Genomic DNA, 13,812 nt, shown 5'->3' with positions numbered 1-13,812 from the left:
TATTTGTCTGCCATACACCCCAACTCAACATGAGGCAACTTATGACGCCTGGATTTCTGATAAGGATGAAGATCGCATTTCTGATATAGCTAGCAAGTTATATAATTTCGTATTTAGGCCGTGTAGTTTGTATTTACTCAATGAATACATGAATAAAAGTATTCTCCTTTCATCTCTCTTGTTTTTTCTTTTTTGCCTGCTGTTTTTCGTTAATTTTTTATAGAGTACTCCTATAATTTATACATGTCATTGTCCAAAATTATTGCAAAAAATGAAACTGTCTGGATGTAATCTGGCTAAACTTATCAACTCTAGATTTCATAACACAAGATTTGATCTTGTGCGAAGAGGTGGCAATTTCGGGTAACATGTCGTGTTCGTGTCAGCAATCAGATCGATTTCGGGTCAAGCTAAAATCATTTAAAATTGAACTGAAATTATTACAAATGAAATTCTAATTTCGGATCCATTTCGGTTCCGTCGGGTGATTTTCGGGTATCCGTCTCAGTAAATCGGATTTCGGGTTTCGGGGTGGGTCGGGTTTCGGGTCACCCCTACCTGTGCCCCCAATGTACATTGAATTCTAGGAAGAAGTTTTCACTTTTTAGATCATAATTATAATGAATTGTCCAGTTTTACTAGTGCTGCAGCCTGCAAATGTTGTTTTAGATTACTCAACCAAAAGGGTTTAACGGTGAGGGTATAAGACCATGGGCAATTTCTTAAAACATTAATGTAACCCTAGGCAAAAACTATACATGTATCTGACTGAACTAGATTAGTGTTTATTAGAACTGTCGAAATATGTGTATGTAACACTAATTACCTATTACAGCCGAGCTAAGTTCATGAGCTGGAGAAACAATAGCGCGGAATAGGAAGCTAGCAGTGAATAATATGATGTAGAAACCATTGCGGCATTCCTCTAGTTGCTAAAGACCAGGAATACAAATAAGCTAAATTACTTCTGAACTTCAATCCTTCATATCAACTCCACAACAGATAATTTCACTTGACAATCCTACAGCGATTCCAAAATATTCTGTAAATTTGTACCAGGCACAAAAACTCATACATCTGTTTAGTACCTTAATATTAAAGGCTCACATTGTCACATGATGAACTGCAGCTACTGATATTGAAAACACTGTAAGTTACACCCAACAGAACTTGGCATCAAGCAGTGAAACTACCGAAGTTCAGAACTTCCGGATACAGTACTGAAATTATCATCCAAAATCAAAGATTCTTTATATACAACAATTAACAATGTAGTATTTACGTCGAATCTCCTAGCTCTTTCAGGAATTAAACTACACGAAACATAATAGTACTTTAGATTTTCTAAATGTCTAATTAATTAAGAACCAGATAACAGTGGAATGAAGTGATCCAGATTATAAGGTTTGAAAGGACCAGAGTTTTTCTAAACCCCAATATTTTTTCCCATGTGGATTGGATAGATCTTGAATAGTGAAGCGGGTTTTCAAGTATAAGATAACTATATATCAGATTATATATAGCCTTCAAATAATATTATTAAGATATTATATTCAAAACACGCAATTAGCAATATATGAAAACAGAAAGTTTATAAACTCTATATATACTTAAGTCTGGTCAAACTGACCAAAAAACTTTTAAATCCAAATCCAGCGTCAAATTTGTAAACCAAATTTTATGAAACAGTAAGCAACTAAGTTGAAATTAGTTCATGCACCAACGCCAGATCTTCGGTTGGATTCACTGGAATGCTGGACAAGTTTCAACCACATGCTATGTAAAGCTGAAGAAACGGACAAATGCGAGATCACTGGATTGTGCACATCGTCAACCAGGCAAGATTTTCAATTTACAAAGAATCCAATAGCGCAAGAAACTCTTCAGGTTCTTCATCTTGTTTCACAATCTGATTGCAATATCCAATATAGACATAAAACAATCAGTATGTAGAACATATAGCGCAACTCACAGCAAATATAATGTATATCAAAGAATAGAGAAAAGAAATAAGGAATCATATAGTCATGCAAGCGCTAGACAAATGCACGCAGTACAAACTCTAATAAGAACTCAAACAGTTCACCAATCCACAAAATTCTAAATATTCTTGAAAAGACCAGTTATATGTTTGTGAATTATGATATATATGCAGTATGCTGCAGGTCTGTATTGAAGTGATGTGGGTGCACTTTCCTCTTAAGAATAAAGTCAAGATGCTAAATAAAGAGAAGTCTGGAAAGACAAAATATGTCATATAATATTATTCATCGAGTGTGAAAGGCCGAATTGGTTGTCCTCAGGGACGATATGTTATATTATCTGGAAATCAATCTAGGCAAAGGAAAAGTTTCCTTGAACAATGAACACAGATTGTCAGAAACAGAAAATAAACAAGTAAAGTATCTATACATGTAAATAGTGGTGAAGCCTCCTATATGGTATGATAAGTATTCTATCCACTTATTCTACAATTCTATAAACATTATGGGTAAAACTTTCTTAACACATTTGGAAGATAAAGTAGATATAAGGATGCTAGGATGTACCTTGAACTCAGTGTCGTTGGGCAAGCCCATTTTACTAATCACATCCACACAAACTTCATTCCAGTTAATCTCTTCTAACACACCAATATCATGGTCTGCCTTTAATAGCCTCTTTCCATTATCATTACTGAAACTTTTTCCTACCCAGAAATAGAGAACCCTATGCTCCATTGAAGTTCTTAAGCCTGAAGCTGAGACAAGGATGAATATATCTTTGGAGTCCAAATCAGCCGAACTAAATGTCACCATCTTCTCCAAACCAGGCCACCTATATACAACCAGTTGATTTTGGTTAGGACAATTTTCTGCACGGAGTTCCGACCCAGAGTCTGGATAGAATCCGGATAAAGATGGTTTTGATGCTGAAGCAAACTCCTCCATGCTGCCACAGATATGCTTAAGCCTTAGAGTACTCCAACAGCTTTCTCTGACAGGAAGGTGTGTTTCATTGTCAGTCTCAGATGCTCCAGATGGAGGAACAAATCCCCCAACAACTGCTTTCTGAAATACCTCAAATTCGACAGTGTACGAACTCACTTGTCTCTCGCCTGGAATAATGTTCTTTGATGACTCAGTAACATCCACCCCATCGCAGGATTTTTCCATTAGAGGAAGCAGAGTGGAAAAAGCATCCCAGAAGTGTGAAGGTTCAAGTCCTTCCTTTATATCTACAACGGATTTCTTTAATTTCTCATATCGAACCATCTGGCAAACAGCTGCTCTTGCATCTCTTTCCATGATAGTATTACATTTCAAACCAATCCAAATATAGATAGTAGATGGTATATGTATAATAAATGCACCCCTAGAATCCAAAGCAGCTGGCGTAGGAGAATTTAGCATTTTTGGCACAAGATGCAACGGATCATACGAAGAGTGAGAAGCAACCCTGTACATCCTCAGTAACGAATTAGGACTCAAAGGAAAAGCATGCACCCTTTTCTGGCACTGTAACAGCTGACATGCAAAACCCATATTTGGATCAGCAACTTTCCTAGCTGCCTTAACATTCTGAAATGCTTCATCAAAACTTTGACCTTCTCTCCACATGCGGTAAGCAATCACCAGAGATGGTGAACGAGAGATCCCTTGACAACAATGAACAAAAACACGTCCCTGCTGTTCCCTCGCATATTCAAAGTAATCAAATACGTCATACAATATGCTAGTGATATCTTCTGAGGGGCTATCATGTAACCACAGAGTATAATACACGAAATCTGTCTTAAAATATTCTGGACAGACGAAACCAACACAGTTCAAAATATAGGTGATTCCATGCTTTAATAGCATCTCCCTATCTCTGGCAACTGCGTTGCCCCCAAGATAAATATGTTCTGCAACCCTGGAACATTCCTTATCAAACATAGCAATATTGTCTTTCTTAGAAAGCCCACTATTCTTATCCAGATTACCAGTACCAGATGACAAATCAAGTTTTGATCGCTCACCTCCATCACTCGTATATCTCCCACCTGGTGTGCATGGAAGCAACTTCCTAACATCATCAGCACCAGGTCCTGGCCACACATTTGACTGTCCCTGAGAAATTGTCAGTGGCTGCAAGGGCGGCAAATGCGACTTACTCCTGATACGTCCCCGTGTTCTGAGATTCGAATGGACATTAAGCCTACCATCCCCACCCTTATCATCATTTTGATCCAAACTTTCATTCCCACCATCCAGGTCATGAGATGGTACCATGGTTCTTGAATCAGACCGTGAAAATGTTTTCTGGGGGGCTTGAGCTAGAAAAGTCTCAGAAAAAGAAGCACCACTGTCACCAGCACCACCAGCACCATCATCGGTGGCAGGATCGTCCTTCTCCAACATTCCGGAATTGTGCCAAGCAGACTAACACCAACAACAAGCACACCAAAACTATCTACAACCAATAATAACAACGCAATCTTTACTAATTACAAACAAGCTAGTATTTACAAACAATCAAAACATATCTTAGTCATCAAAGAGAAAAACACAGTAAACCAAATTCTTACCATATAAAAGAGAACAAAACAAGTAATCAACAATGAATACATTATAAACTAAGAACATGTATACAAAACAAACAAAAGGTGTAAAACTAAAATCTCAAAAATGAATATATAAGCAAATGAGACACAAGATTAAAGAACAAGAACACTGATGTAAATTTCGAGATTTTAACACAAACTGAAATCCCATTACAAATGGGCTTACAAGATTAACAAATTCGCATAAAAAGATGAAGCACAAGAATTAACATACCCTATCACTCTTCCAATGTCTCTTTCTTAATCTCTGAGACACCACTGCCCTCTCTGCTCTCTCTCTCTCTCTCGTTCTTGTCTCTCTCTCTCTCTCTCGTATATTGCCACCTATTTCTTCCAGGTTTCACCGTTTGTTTCTGATGCATTACCACGTGTTTAGAAGGGGCCCACTATGACATCCAACTCCACATCGAACTCCTTTCCGACTTTCATCCATCACTGCATTAAATGCATTAACTGAATGAACTTTTTCTTTTTGTTCGTATAATATTTGTCCGTTCTTTTATTTTATTTTGATTCTATATTCGGTTCTAAATTACTTATTGTTTTACTTTTTAATTTGAAAATTTAGATATAAACGTTTAATTATAATTATTACATGATTTATGCATCAATATATTGCTAATGATAACTTTTTTTTTGAGAATGTGCTAATGATAACTTAGTTGCTTTTGTGCAAAACATCACTCTATGTTTAGACATACTTATTTGGGCATACATATTCACGTATTTTGTAAAAATAAATATTTATTTAAGAGTTGTTCAGTATCAATTATTTTAAAAAAAATACTTAAGTTAAAAATTAAGTAAGCCAAACAAGATCTCAATTCTCATTGAATTCATATTCTATTTTTCACATTTTACACGAGCCACTTTTTTAAGATATATATCCAAAGAAATGAATTTTTTGTTTATAATTTATATAATACATTTAAAATTATTACAATGTATACATTATTTTTATTTTCCTTAAGTCAGATATCTATTTCTTAAAGTTTGTACTAGTCAGAAAAGGTCATATGATATGGGATTGAGCGAATATAATATAATATTGCTATATTTGTTACGTTGAGTTGGGCTCAGTGCAGTAAAATATTTTTTATAGTCGTTGTAATCTATCATTCGGTTAAAAAAGTAATGAATGACTGAGATTAATTAAAGAATAAAAGAGTTTTAGTATTCTAATTTAGTATAATCCTCATATATGTTATTTAGAGGCGTATTTTCAACAATTATAATGATATGGTATCATTGTCCGACATTATACTGTATATCTCTATAAATAGTCGACGGTTACATATAAAGTTTATCACGTTAAAGAGCGGTGAATTATGGAACAAGCTGATCGAAACCCGAGATGCTTCTCTCGACTTCATTCATGTTTAGAGATTAGTTGCAAAAATATATTTTTGTTCTTATCTTCTTTAGTTTTTTGATATTTTCACTCTATCCTTATGTGTTGCATCATATTATGCTTGAACTTGATATTAAAACATGATGGTGACCGACTGGTAGATTCATGAACATTAGTCGTAATAATATTTTTAAAATAATCATTAAAATTGTATTGATTTTTAACTTTATTTAAAAGTTAGTTTATATCTAATCACTAATATATATATATTCAAAAATAAATATTTTTTGTGTAAATAATGGATATTAAATGTCTCTAAGTAGGGTTAAAAATGTGGCGGGTTCGGGGCGGAGACTTCATTTCCCAGCCCCGCCCCATATATATTTTTCTTGCCCCGTCCCCGCCCCATTCCCCGCGGGGATTTATTTTTAATCCTCATCCCTGTCCCACCGGAGATTTAATGTAATTTCGCCCCGCCCCGCCCCGTTGCTATAATATTACACTTTAAATAATTACTTTAAAATTTAGTAATTTTTTCTTCGCAATTTAATAAAAATATACGAGACATGTATATTAAAAGCAAAAACTAAATATAATAGAATTCAAATAGACATGTTATACATTGTAAAATTATAATTTTGTGTATTATAAAATAATAATATTAAATGTAATAAATATATTATATTAAATATAATTATTTATTTATATTAAATATTAAATATATGTGGGGCGGGGCGGGGAATCCCCGTGGAGATTCAACAAATACCATACTTGCCCCATATTTTGGCAGGGCAGAAAATCATTCCCCGTCACTACCCCATTCCCCATATTAGCGGGGCGGATCTGCGCCATTTGGGGCGGGTTCCTCATTTTCCCCACCCCATTTTTAACCCCATCTCTAAGTACTTTTGGAAGTGGCATGTAAATAGGGCTGTAAATGAGTTGATACGCTCGATAATCGCTCGATGTTCGGTTCGAAAAAAGCTCAGTTCGAGCTTGGTTCGATTCATAAACGAGTCGATCTTGAGCATAATTTTAAGATTCGTTTTATAAACGAGCTGAACTTGAGCATTATAGAGTTCGACTCGATAGTTCACGAACAAGTTCGAATTATGAGTTCGTGAACTTGGCTCGTGAGCGTAGTTCGTGAACATGGTTCGTGTACTTGGCTCGTGGATGTGGAAGTTTTATTAATGGATGATTTATAATGAATTTAAGATTCCCTAGAGCATAAATTAAAATATTATTAAAATTTTAATTTATTTTTTTAATTAAATTAAATAAAAAACAAGCTCGTAAATAAATTTATGAGCGTAAGCTAGCTCGTTAGCAAAGTTTATTAAACAAGTTCCTGAACAAAATTAATGAGCAGTTGGTGAGCAAAAATTCGTGAGACATGTTCATTAGCGCTAGTTAATGAGCAGTTCGTGAGCAAAAGCTCGTGAGCGGTTCGTGAACAAAGTTATTTCTTAATGAGTCGATCATCAAAAAATATTTTTGACTCGATTCAAGCTCGAGCTCAAGTTCGAGTTCGCTAATTTTTTAACAAACGATACACGAGCATTCTAGAGTTCGGCTCGGCTCATTTACACCCATATGTAAACATGATTTATTCTTGAAAAAAAAAGTGTATTTTCTAAATTACAACTGAGCCAAACATTCCTGAAATCGGGATGAATTTTTTTCCACGACGGAAATTTAAAACCATGCCGCACCATCTTAATTTAAAATTTTATCAACAATTTCGATCTAGGAGGGTTTTGCTTTGCTCTACTCTGATTCAAAACCCGCTCACAGTCGCACAGTGATTCAAAGCCCTAATCCAAATTTTTTTTCATAAAATCAAACCTGCCTGGTCGCACGCATGCTTTCTAGGGTTTATAAATCATTTTCAAGAATTATCCCTTTCTAAACCCTAGAAATTTCAATTTGTTCTAGGGTTTTTAGTAAAATCATGTACTTATACAATCTGACTCTCCAGCAAGCTACAGGCATTGTGTGCGCAATCAATGGCAGCTTCAGTGGTGGAAAATCCCAAGAAATTGTGGTGGCTCGTGGCAAGGTTCTCGATCTTTTGAGGCCTGATGATAATGGTAAGATTCAAACCATTCTTTCTGTCGAAGTTTTCGGTGCTATTCGCTCTTTAGCTCACTTTCGATTAACGGGTGCTCATAAAGATTACATTGTTGTTGGTTCTGATTCCGGTAGAATTGTAATTCTTGACTATAATAAAGAGAAGAATGTGTTTGATAAAATTCATCAAGAGACGTTTGGAAAGTCGGGGTGTAGGAGGATTGTTCCGGGGCAGTATTTGGGGATTGATCCTAAGGGGAGGGCGGTTATGGTTGGGGCGTGTGAGAAGCAGAAGCTTGTTTATGTGTTGAATAGGGATACATCGGCTAGGTTGACTATTTCGTCGCCTTTGGAGGCGCATAAGTCGCATACGATTGTGTATTCGATCGTGGGGGTGGATTGTGGGTTTGATAATCCGGTGTTTGCGGCGATTGAGTTGGATTATTCGGAGGCGGATCAGGATTCGACGGGGCAGGCAGCGAGTGAGGCGCAGAAGCATTTGACGTTTTATGAGTTGGATTTGGGGCTGAATCATGTGTCGAGGAAGTGGTCGGAGCAGGTTGATAATGGGGCGAATATGCTTGTTACTGTGCCGGGGGGTGGAGATGGGCCTAGTGGCGTGCTTGTTTGTGCGGAGAACTTTGTGATTTATAAAAATCAGGGGCATCCGGATGTGCGAGCTGTGATTCCTAGACGGGCAGATTTGCCGGCTGAACGTGGGGTTTTGATTGTTTCTGCTGCTATGCACAAACAAAAGTCCATGTTCTTCTTTCTGTTGCAAACTGAGTATGGTGATGTCTTTAAGGTTACACTTGACCATGATAATGATCGTGTTTCTGAGCTGAAGATTAAGTATTTTGATACGATCCCAGTTAGTTCTTCTTTGTGTGTGCTGAAACTTGGATTTCTCTTTGCTGCATCCGAGTTTGGAAATCATGGTCTGTATCAGTTCCAGGCCATTGGAGATGATCCTGATGTGGAATCTTCATCTGCTACATTAATGGAAACAGAAGAAGGTTTTCAACCTGTTTTTTTCCAGCCCAGAGGACTGAAGAACCTGGTGAGGATCGATCAGGTGGAGAGCTTGATGCCAATAATGGACATGAAAGTATCAAATCTTTTTGAGGAAGAAACTCCTCAGATATTTTCACTTTGCGGGCGTGGTCCTCGTTCTTCACTACGGATACTAAGACCCGGTTTGGCAATTAGCGAAATGGCCGTCTCCCAGCTTCCTGGTGTTCCTAGTGCAGTTTGGACCGTGAAAAAGAATGTAAATGATGAGTTTGATGCTTATATTGTTGTTTCATTTACTAATGCCACTCTTGTCCTTTCTATTGGTGAGACGGTTGAAGAAGTCAGTGATAGTGGGTTTCTCGACACTACCCCTTCCCTTGATGTATCTCTGATTGGTGATGATTCGCTCATGCAAGTTCATCCAACTGGTATCAGGCACATAAGGGAAGATGGACGTATAAATGAGTGGAGAACTCCTGGAAAAAGAACCATTGTTAAGGTGGGGTCTAACAGGCTTCAGGTTGTTGTTGCATTGAGTGGAGGAGAACTTATATACTTTGAGGTGGATATGACTGGCCAATTGATGGAGGTCGAGAAGCATGAAATGTCTGGGGATGTAGCTTGTTTGGACATTGCACCTGTACCTGAAGGAAGACAAAGATCTCGCTTCCTAGCAGTAGGATCATATGACAACACTATTCGTATCTTATCATTAGATCCTGATGACTGCATGCAAATTCTGAGCCTCCAAAGTCTGTCATCACCCCCAGATTCTCTCCTTTTTCTTGAAGTTCAGGCATCTATAGGTGGTGAGGATGGTGCAGACCACCCTGCCAGCCTCTTTCTAAATACAGGTTTGCAAAGTGGTGTTTTGTTTAGAATAGTGGTTGATATGGTGACAGGTCAGCTTTCAGATGCTCGATCTCGTTTCTTAGGACTTCGAGCTCCAAAGCTCTTTTCTGTTGCTGTGAGAGGACGCCGTGCTATGCTCTGTTTGTCAAGTAGACCTTGGCTTGGTTATATCCACCAAGGGCATTTCTTACTCACTCCCCTCTCCTATGAGACCCTTGAATATGCAGCATCATTCTCGTCTGATCAGTGTGCCGAAGGTGTTGTTGCTGTTGCTGGAGATGCATTGAGAGTTTTTACCATAGAGAGATTGGGTGAAACTTTTAATGAAATGACAATTCCTTTAAGGTACACACCAAGAAAATTTGTGCTTCAGCCTAAGAGGAAACTTTTGGTAATAATAGAGAGTGATCAGGGATCATTTGCTGCAGAAGAACGTGAAGCTTCAAGAAAGGAGTGCTTTGAGGCTGCTGGTATGGGTGAGAATGGTAAAAAGGAGATGGAGAATGGTGGTGATGATGAGGATAAAGATGATCCCCTCTCTGATGAGCAGTATGGTTATCCTAAAGCAGAGTCAGATAAATGGGTTTCTTGTATAAGAGTCCTTGATCCAAGGACAACTGAAACAACTTGTCTGTTGGAGCTCCAGGATAATGAAGCTGCCTTCAGTATATGCACAGTAAATTTCCATGATAAAGAGTATGGAACTCTTTTAGCTGTTGGCACAGCTAAAGGTTTGCAATTTTGGCCCAAGAGATCTTTCTCTGCTGCATATATTCATATCTATCGGTTTATGAAAGATGGGAGATCCCTTGAACTTTTGCATAAGACACAAGTGGATGGTGTACCTCTTGCATTGTCCCAGTTTCAAGGAAGATTACTAGCTGGAATAGGGCCAGTTCTGAGATTGTATGATTTGGGGAAACGGAGATTGCTTAGAAAATGTGAGAATAAATTGTTCCCCAACACAATTAACTCTATTCATACGTACCGTGACCGAATTTATGTCGGTGATGTACAGGAGGTATGCAATCTTACAGCAGATACATACATACATACGCTATTGTTTTTGTTAATAATGACATATTTTTAATTTTAATAGTTTGTTTGTCATTTTTATCCTTTTTGAGGACCATACTTTGTCTGCTGGGACATTCCTTTCCTATCACAAAGTTAATTCTAACTGAAATCCATATAAACACATTTTTTCAAATAAAGGCATCAATCCTTGTGTGCTAGTAGCTTAAATTCAGTGCAGTTAGATACACTGCACGTATTGTAGGAAATTATGATTTATTGCTGTCTGAAATATATATTCAGTAAAGATACCCTCATTTATGCTCAGTGATTTTTTTTGAATTTTTCTGTTGGATAAAAGGAAACTTTTAAAAGACGCCTTACATGGTCAAATAGTGCCTAGTCTAAGAGTTGAAATCATCTGCGCACATTGGCCCATTCAGCTCCCATAGGTTTTGCTATTTACTAGCTATAACGAAAAGACTACTGCTTTTAGCTGCTTCCTTATTTGATGATTTTTTTGGTCTATATTTTGCTTTACTGACTTCGAATATATTGGTGGTTTTGTTCTTTACAGTCGTTCCATTATTGCAAATATAGGCGTGATGAAAATCAGCTGTATATATTTGCTGATGATTCTGTCCCGAGATGGCTTACTGCATCATACCATATAGATTTTGACACAATGGCAGGTGGAGACAAGTTTGGGAACATCTATTTTGTTCGACTACCACAAGATGTTTCTGATGAGATTGAAGAAGATCCAACTGGCGGAAAGATAAAATGGGAGCAGGGTAAGCTGAATGGTGCCCCAAACAAAGTTGAAGAAATAGTGCAATTTCATGTCGGGGATGTCGTTACATGCTTGCAGAAAGCATCTCTTATTCCTGGAGGTCAGGAGTCTCTTATATATGGAACTGTGATGGGAAGCTTAGGGGCATTACTTGCTTTCAGTTCAAGAGATGATGTTGACTTTTTCAATCACTTGGAGATGCATATGAGACAGGAACATCCACCTTTATGTGGAAGAGATCACATGGCTTATAGATCTGCATATTTCCCTGTTAAGGTAAGCCCTTTCCTTTAGCGCAATCCTGTATACATTCATTGGTAGTTACTCTTATGAGATGCAGATGCATAATTGATTTGATTAAAGTTGCATCATATATTCATATTTCAGAATCTTATTAATTGTTAATTTTAATTTTTCATTAATTATTACAGTTTTAAAATCACTAAATGATTCCTTTCTTTTGTGCTTTAATGCCATTTATTTGACTTGTGGAAGTCAATATGGCTTTGTTTTTTATTGTAAGATTTATGTGGTGGACCTGGTGGTTTGAAATTCTTCATTTGTGTATTGTATTACTTTGAAATCAAAATCCCTCTTCAGAATACAGTATATACAATAAAGTCGGAAAGTAATTGAAACTATTAATTTTCGATTATGGAACTTTCTTGAACAATATTATGGAAGGCAATATTTATTTTAAGTTACATTATGTAATTGAAAATTTCCTACTCTCAAAGTCAGCTGATAGCTATAAAATACACAATTTGAGCCCAGTTTGCCTTCGATTTATGGTTTTCTACTATCATCTAGGGGAAAACAGCTGCATTATTTTAAGCTCAAGGTCTGTGTTATATATCAGTCTGTGGCATGATCAATAATCTCTATTCTGCATTTTGATTACATATCAAGCAGTCACTGTTTGGGATTAGGAAAATATCTACTTACTCAAGTACCATGTACTCTGATCTAGTGTTCAACGAATCAACATAGTAGATGTGAGCTGATATATGGTCTAGTTGTGCTTCAAGTTACTTCATGCAATATGTGCTTAGGAATTTGCAACATGTCAATGTCTCTGTGTTTCATTGTCATGTATGTCAATGGGAAAATATGATTTGTTGAATCACAAAAATGTTGTTGCGAAGATAACATGTTATAATGAATTTTATGTTTAGGATGTGGTTGATGGAGATCTGTGCGAGCAGTTCCCAACTTTGCCGATGGATCTGCAGCGGAAAATTGCAGATGAATTAGATAGGACTCCGGGAGAGATCCTGAAAAAACTTGAAGAAATCCGCAATAAAATTGTCTGAGATGCTTGATATCAAAGGTTTGCAGACCCATTTGCATAAACATGTTGAACTGAAATTCGCACTTTCAAAGTTTATAAATGGATTCTATGTAGTGTATTTGGTTCGTACTTTGTAAACTATTTATATTTATTCGGGTATATGTGGTACTTCTCGAACATCTGTTAGGTGGTCAATATGCTTGTCTAAATTTTTTGTTGCCTATATCAGTATGTTGAATATGGGAATCTATGTTTATAGGTTAAAAGTTGTGCCCACACCAACTGCTTGGAAATGGGAGGATGAATGAAAGCTTTCTCCAGACGACAAGAATGTAGAATCAACAAGGAAATCAGAAAACTGATTGTCTGACACCTCCGATATTTATGAGTTCTCTCAATCTTTTGTTGTAGTTAGTTCTAGATTGCATTTGTGTTAGATGCTGATGTTATTAACATATTTAGCTAACCCCTGGCAAAAAAGAAAAAAAGAAAAGAAAACATATTCAGCGTACCAGCATTCTCATTTTTCTGAACTTGCAATCATTATTGGTGAAAGGAATTATTTGGGCTAGGAAATAGGAAAAGCGGTTGGGTGAACGCCAGCTCCGTTTCTATGAAAGATGATGAATTTGTTTCTCTTATCTTATTCTTAGATACAAGTCATTTATTTCTAAAAAAAAACAAGTCATCTATTTATGAAAAAAATATAAGCGTGTGTTTTTTTTTCTTTCTAAAATTAAGCACAAATTATGGCAAACAAGAAATGTTAAACATATTCTAAATATTTAGTTAGAAAATTTTTTTTGCATGCTTTTTTTAATTTTTTTTTAATATATAAA

General features: G+C 36.6%; 2 protein-coding genes across 2 annotated transcripts; one reads left to right on the top strand and one right to left on the bottom strand.

The window, feature by feature from the left end:
• Window positions 1-1,723: 1,723 nt before the first annotated feature.
• LOC108221787 (protein-tyrosine-phosphatase MKP1) lies at window positions 1,724-4,382 on the bottom strand. The gene is made up of 2 exons (XM_017395645.2): window positions 2,550-4,382; window positions 1,724-1,909 (listed from the first exon to the last, which is right to left on the bottom strand). The coding sequence occupies exons 1-2, from the start codon at window positions 4,380-4,382 to the stop codon at window positions 1,853-1,855; spliced, it is 1,890 nt and encodes a 629-aa protein (XP_017251134.1). The 3' UTR covers window positions 1,724-1,852.
• Window positions 4,383-7,740: 3,358 nt separating this feature from the next.
• LOC108223199 (spliceosome-associated protein 130 A) lies at window positions 7,741-13,487 on the top strand. Its single transcript, XM_017397327.2, has 4 exons — window positions 7,741-10,896; window positions 11,467-11,958; window positions 12,858-13,012; window positions 13,233-13,487. The coding sequence occupies exons 1-3, from the start codon at window positions 7,891-7,893 to the stop codon at window positions 12,993-12,995; spliced, it is 3,636 nt and encodes a 1,211-aa protein (XP_017252816.1). The 5' UTR covers window positions 7,741-7,890; the 3' UTR covers window positions 12,996-13,012; window positions 13,233-13,487.
• Window positions 13,488-13,812: the final 325 nt, after the last annotated feature.

Source organism: Daucus carota, chromosome 5 (assembly GCF_001625215.2).
Source record: "Daucus carota subsp. sativus chromosome 5, DH1 v3.0, whole genome shotgun sequence".
Classification (NCBI taxonomy): Eukaryota; Viridiplantae; Streptophyta; class Magnoliopsida; order Apiales; family Apiaceae; genus Daucus; species Daucus carota.
The sequence above is the reverse complement of the archived record's forward strand: the minus strand, read 5'-3'. Positions and strand labels throughout refer to the sequence as shown.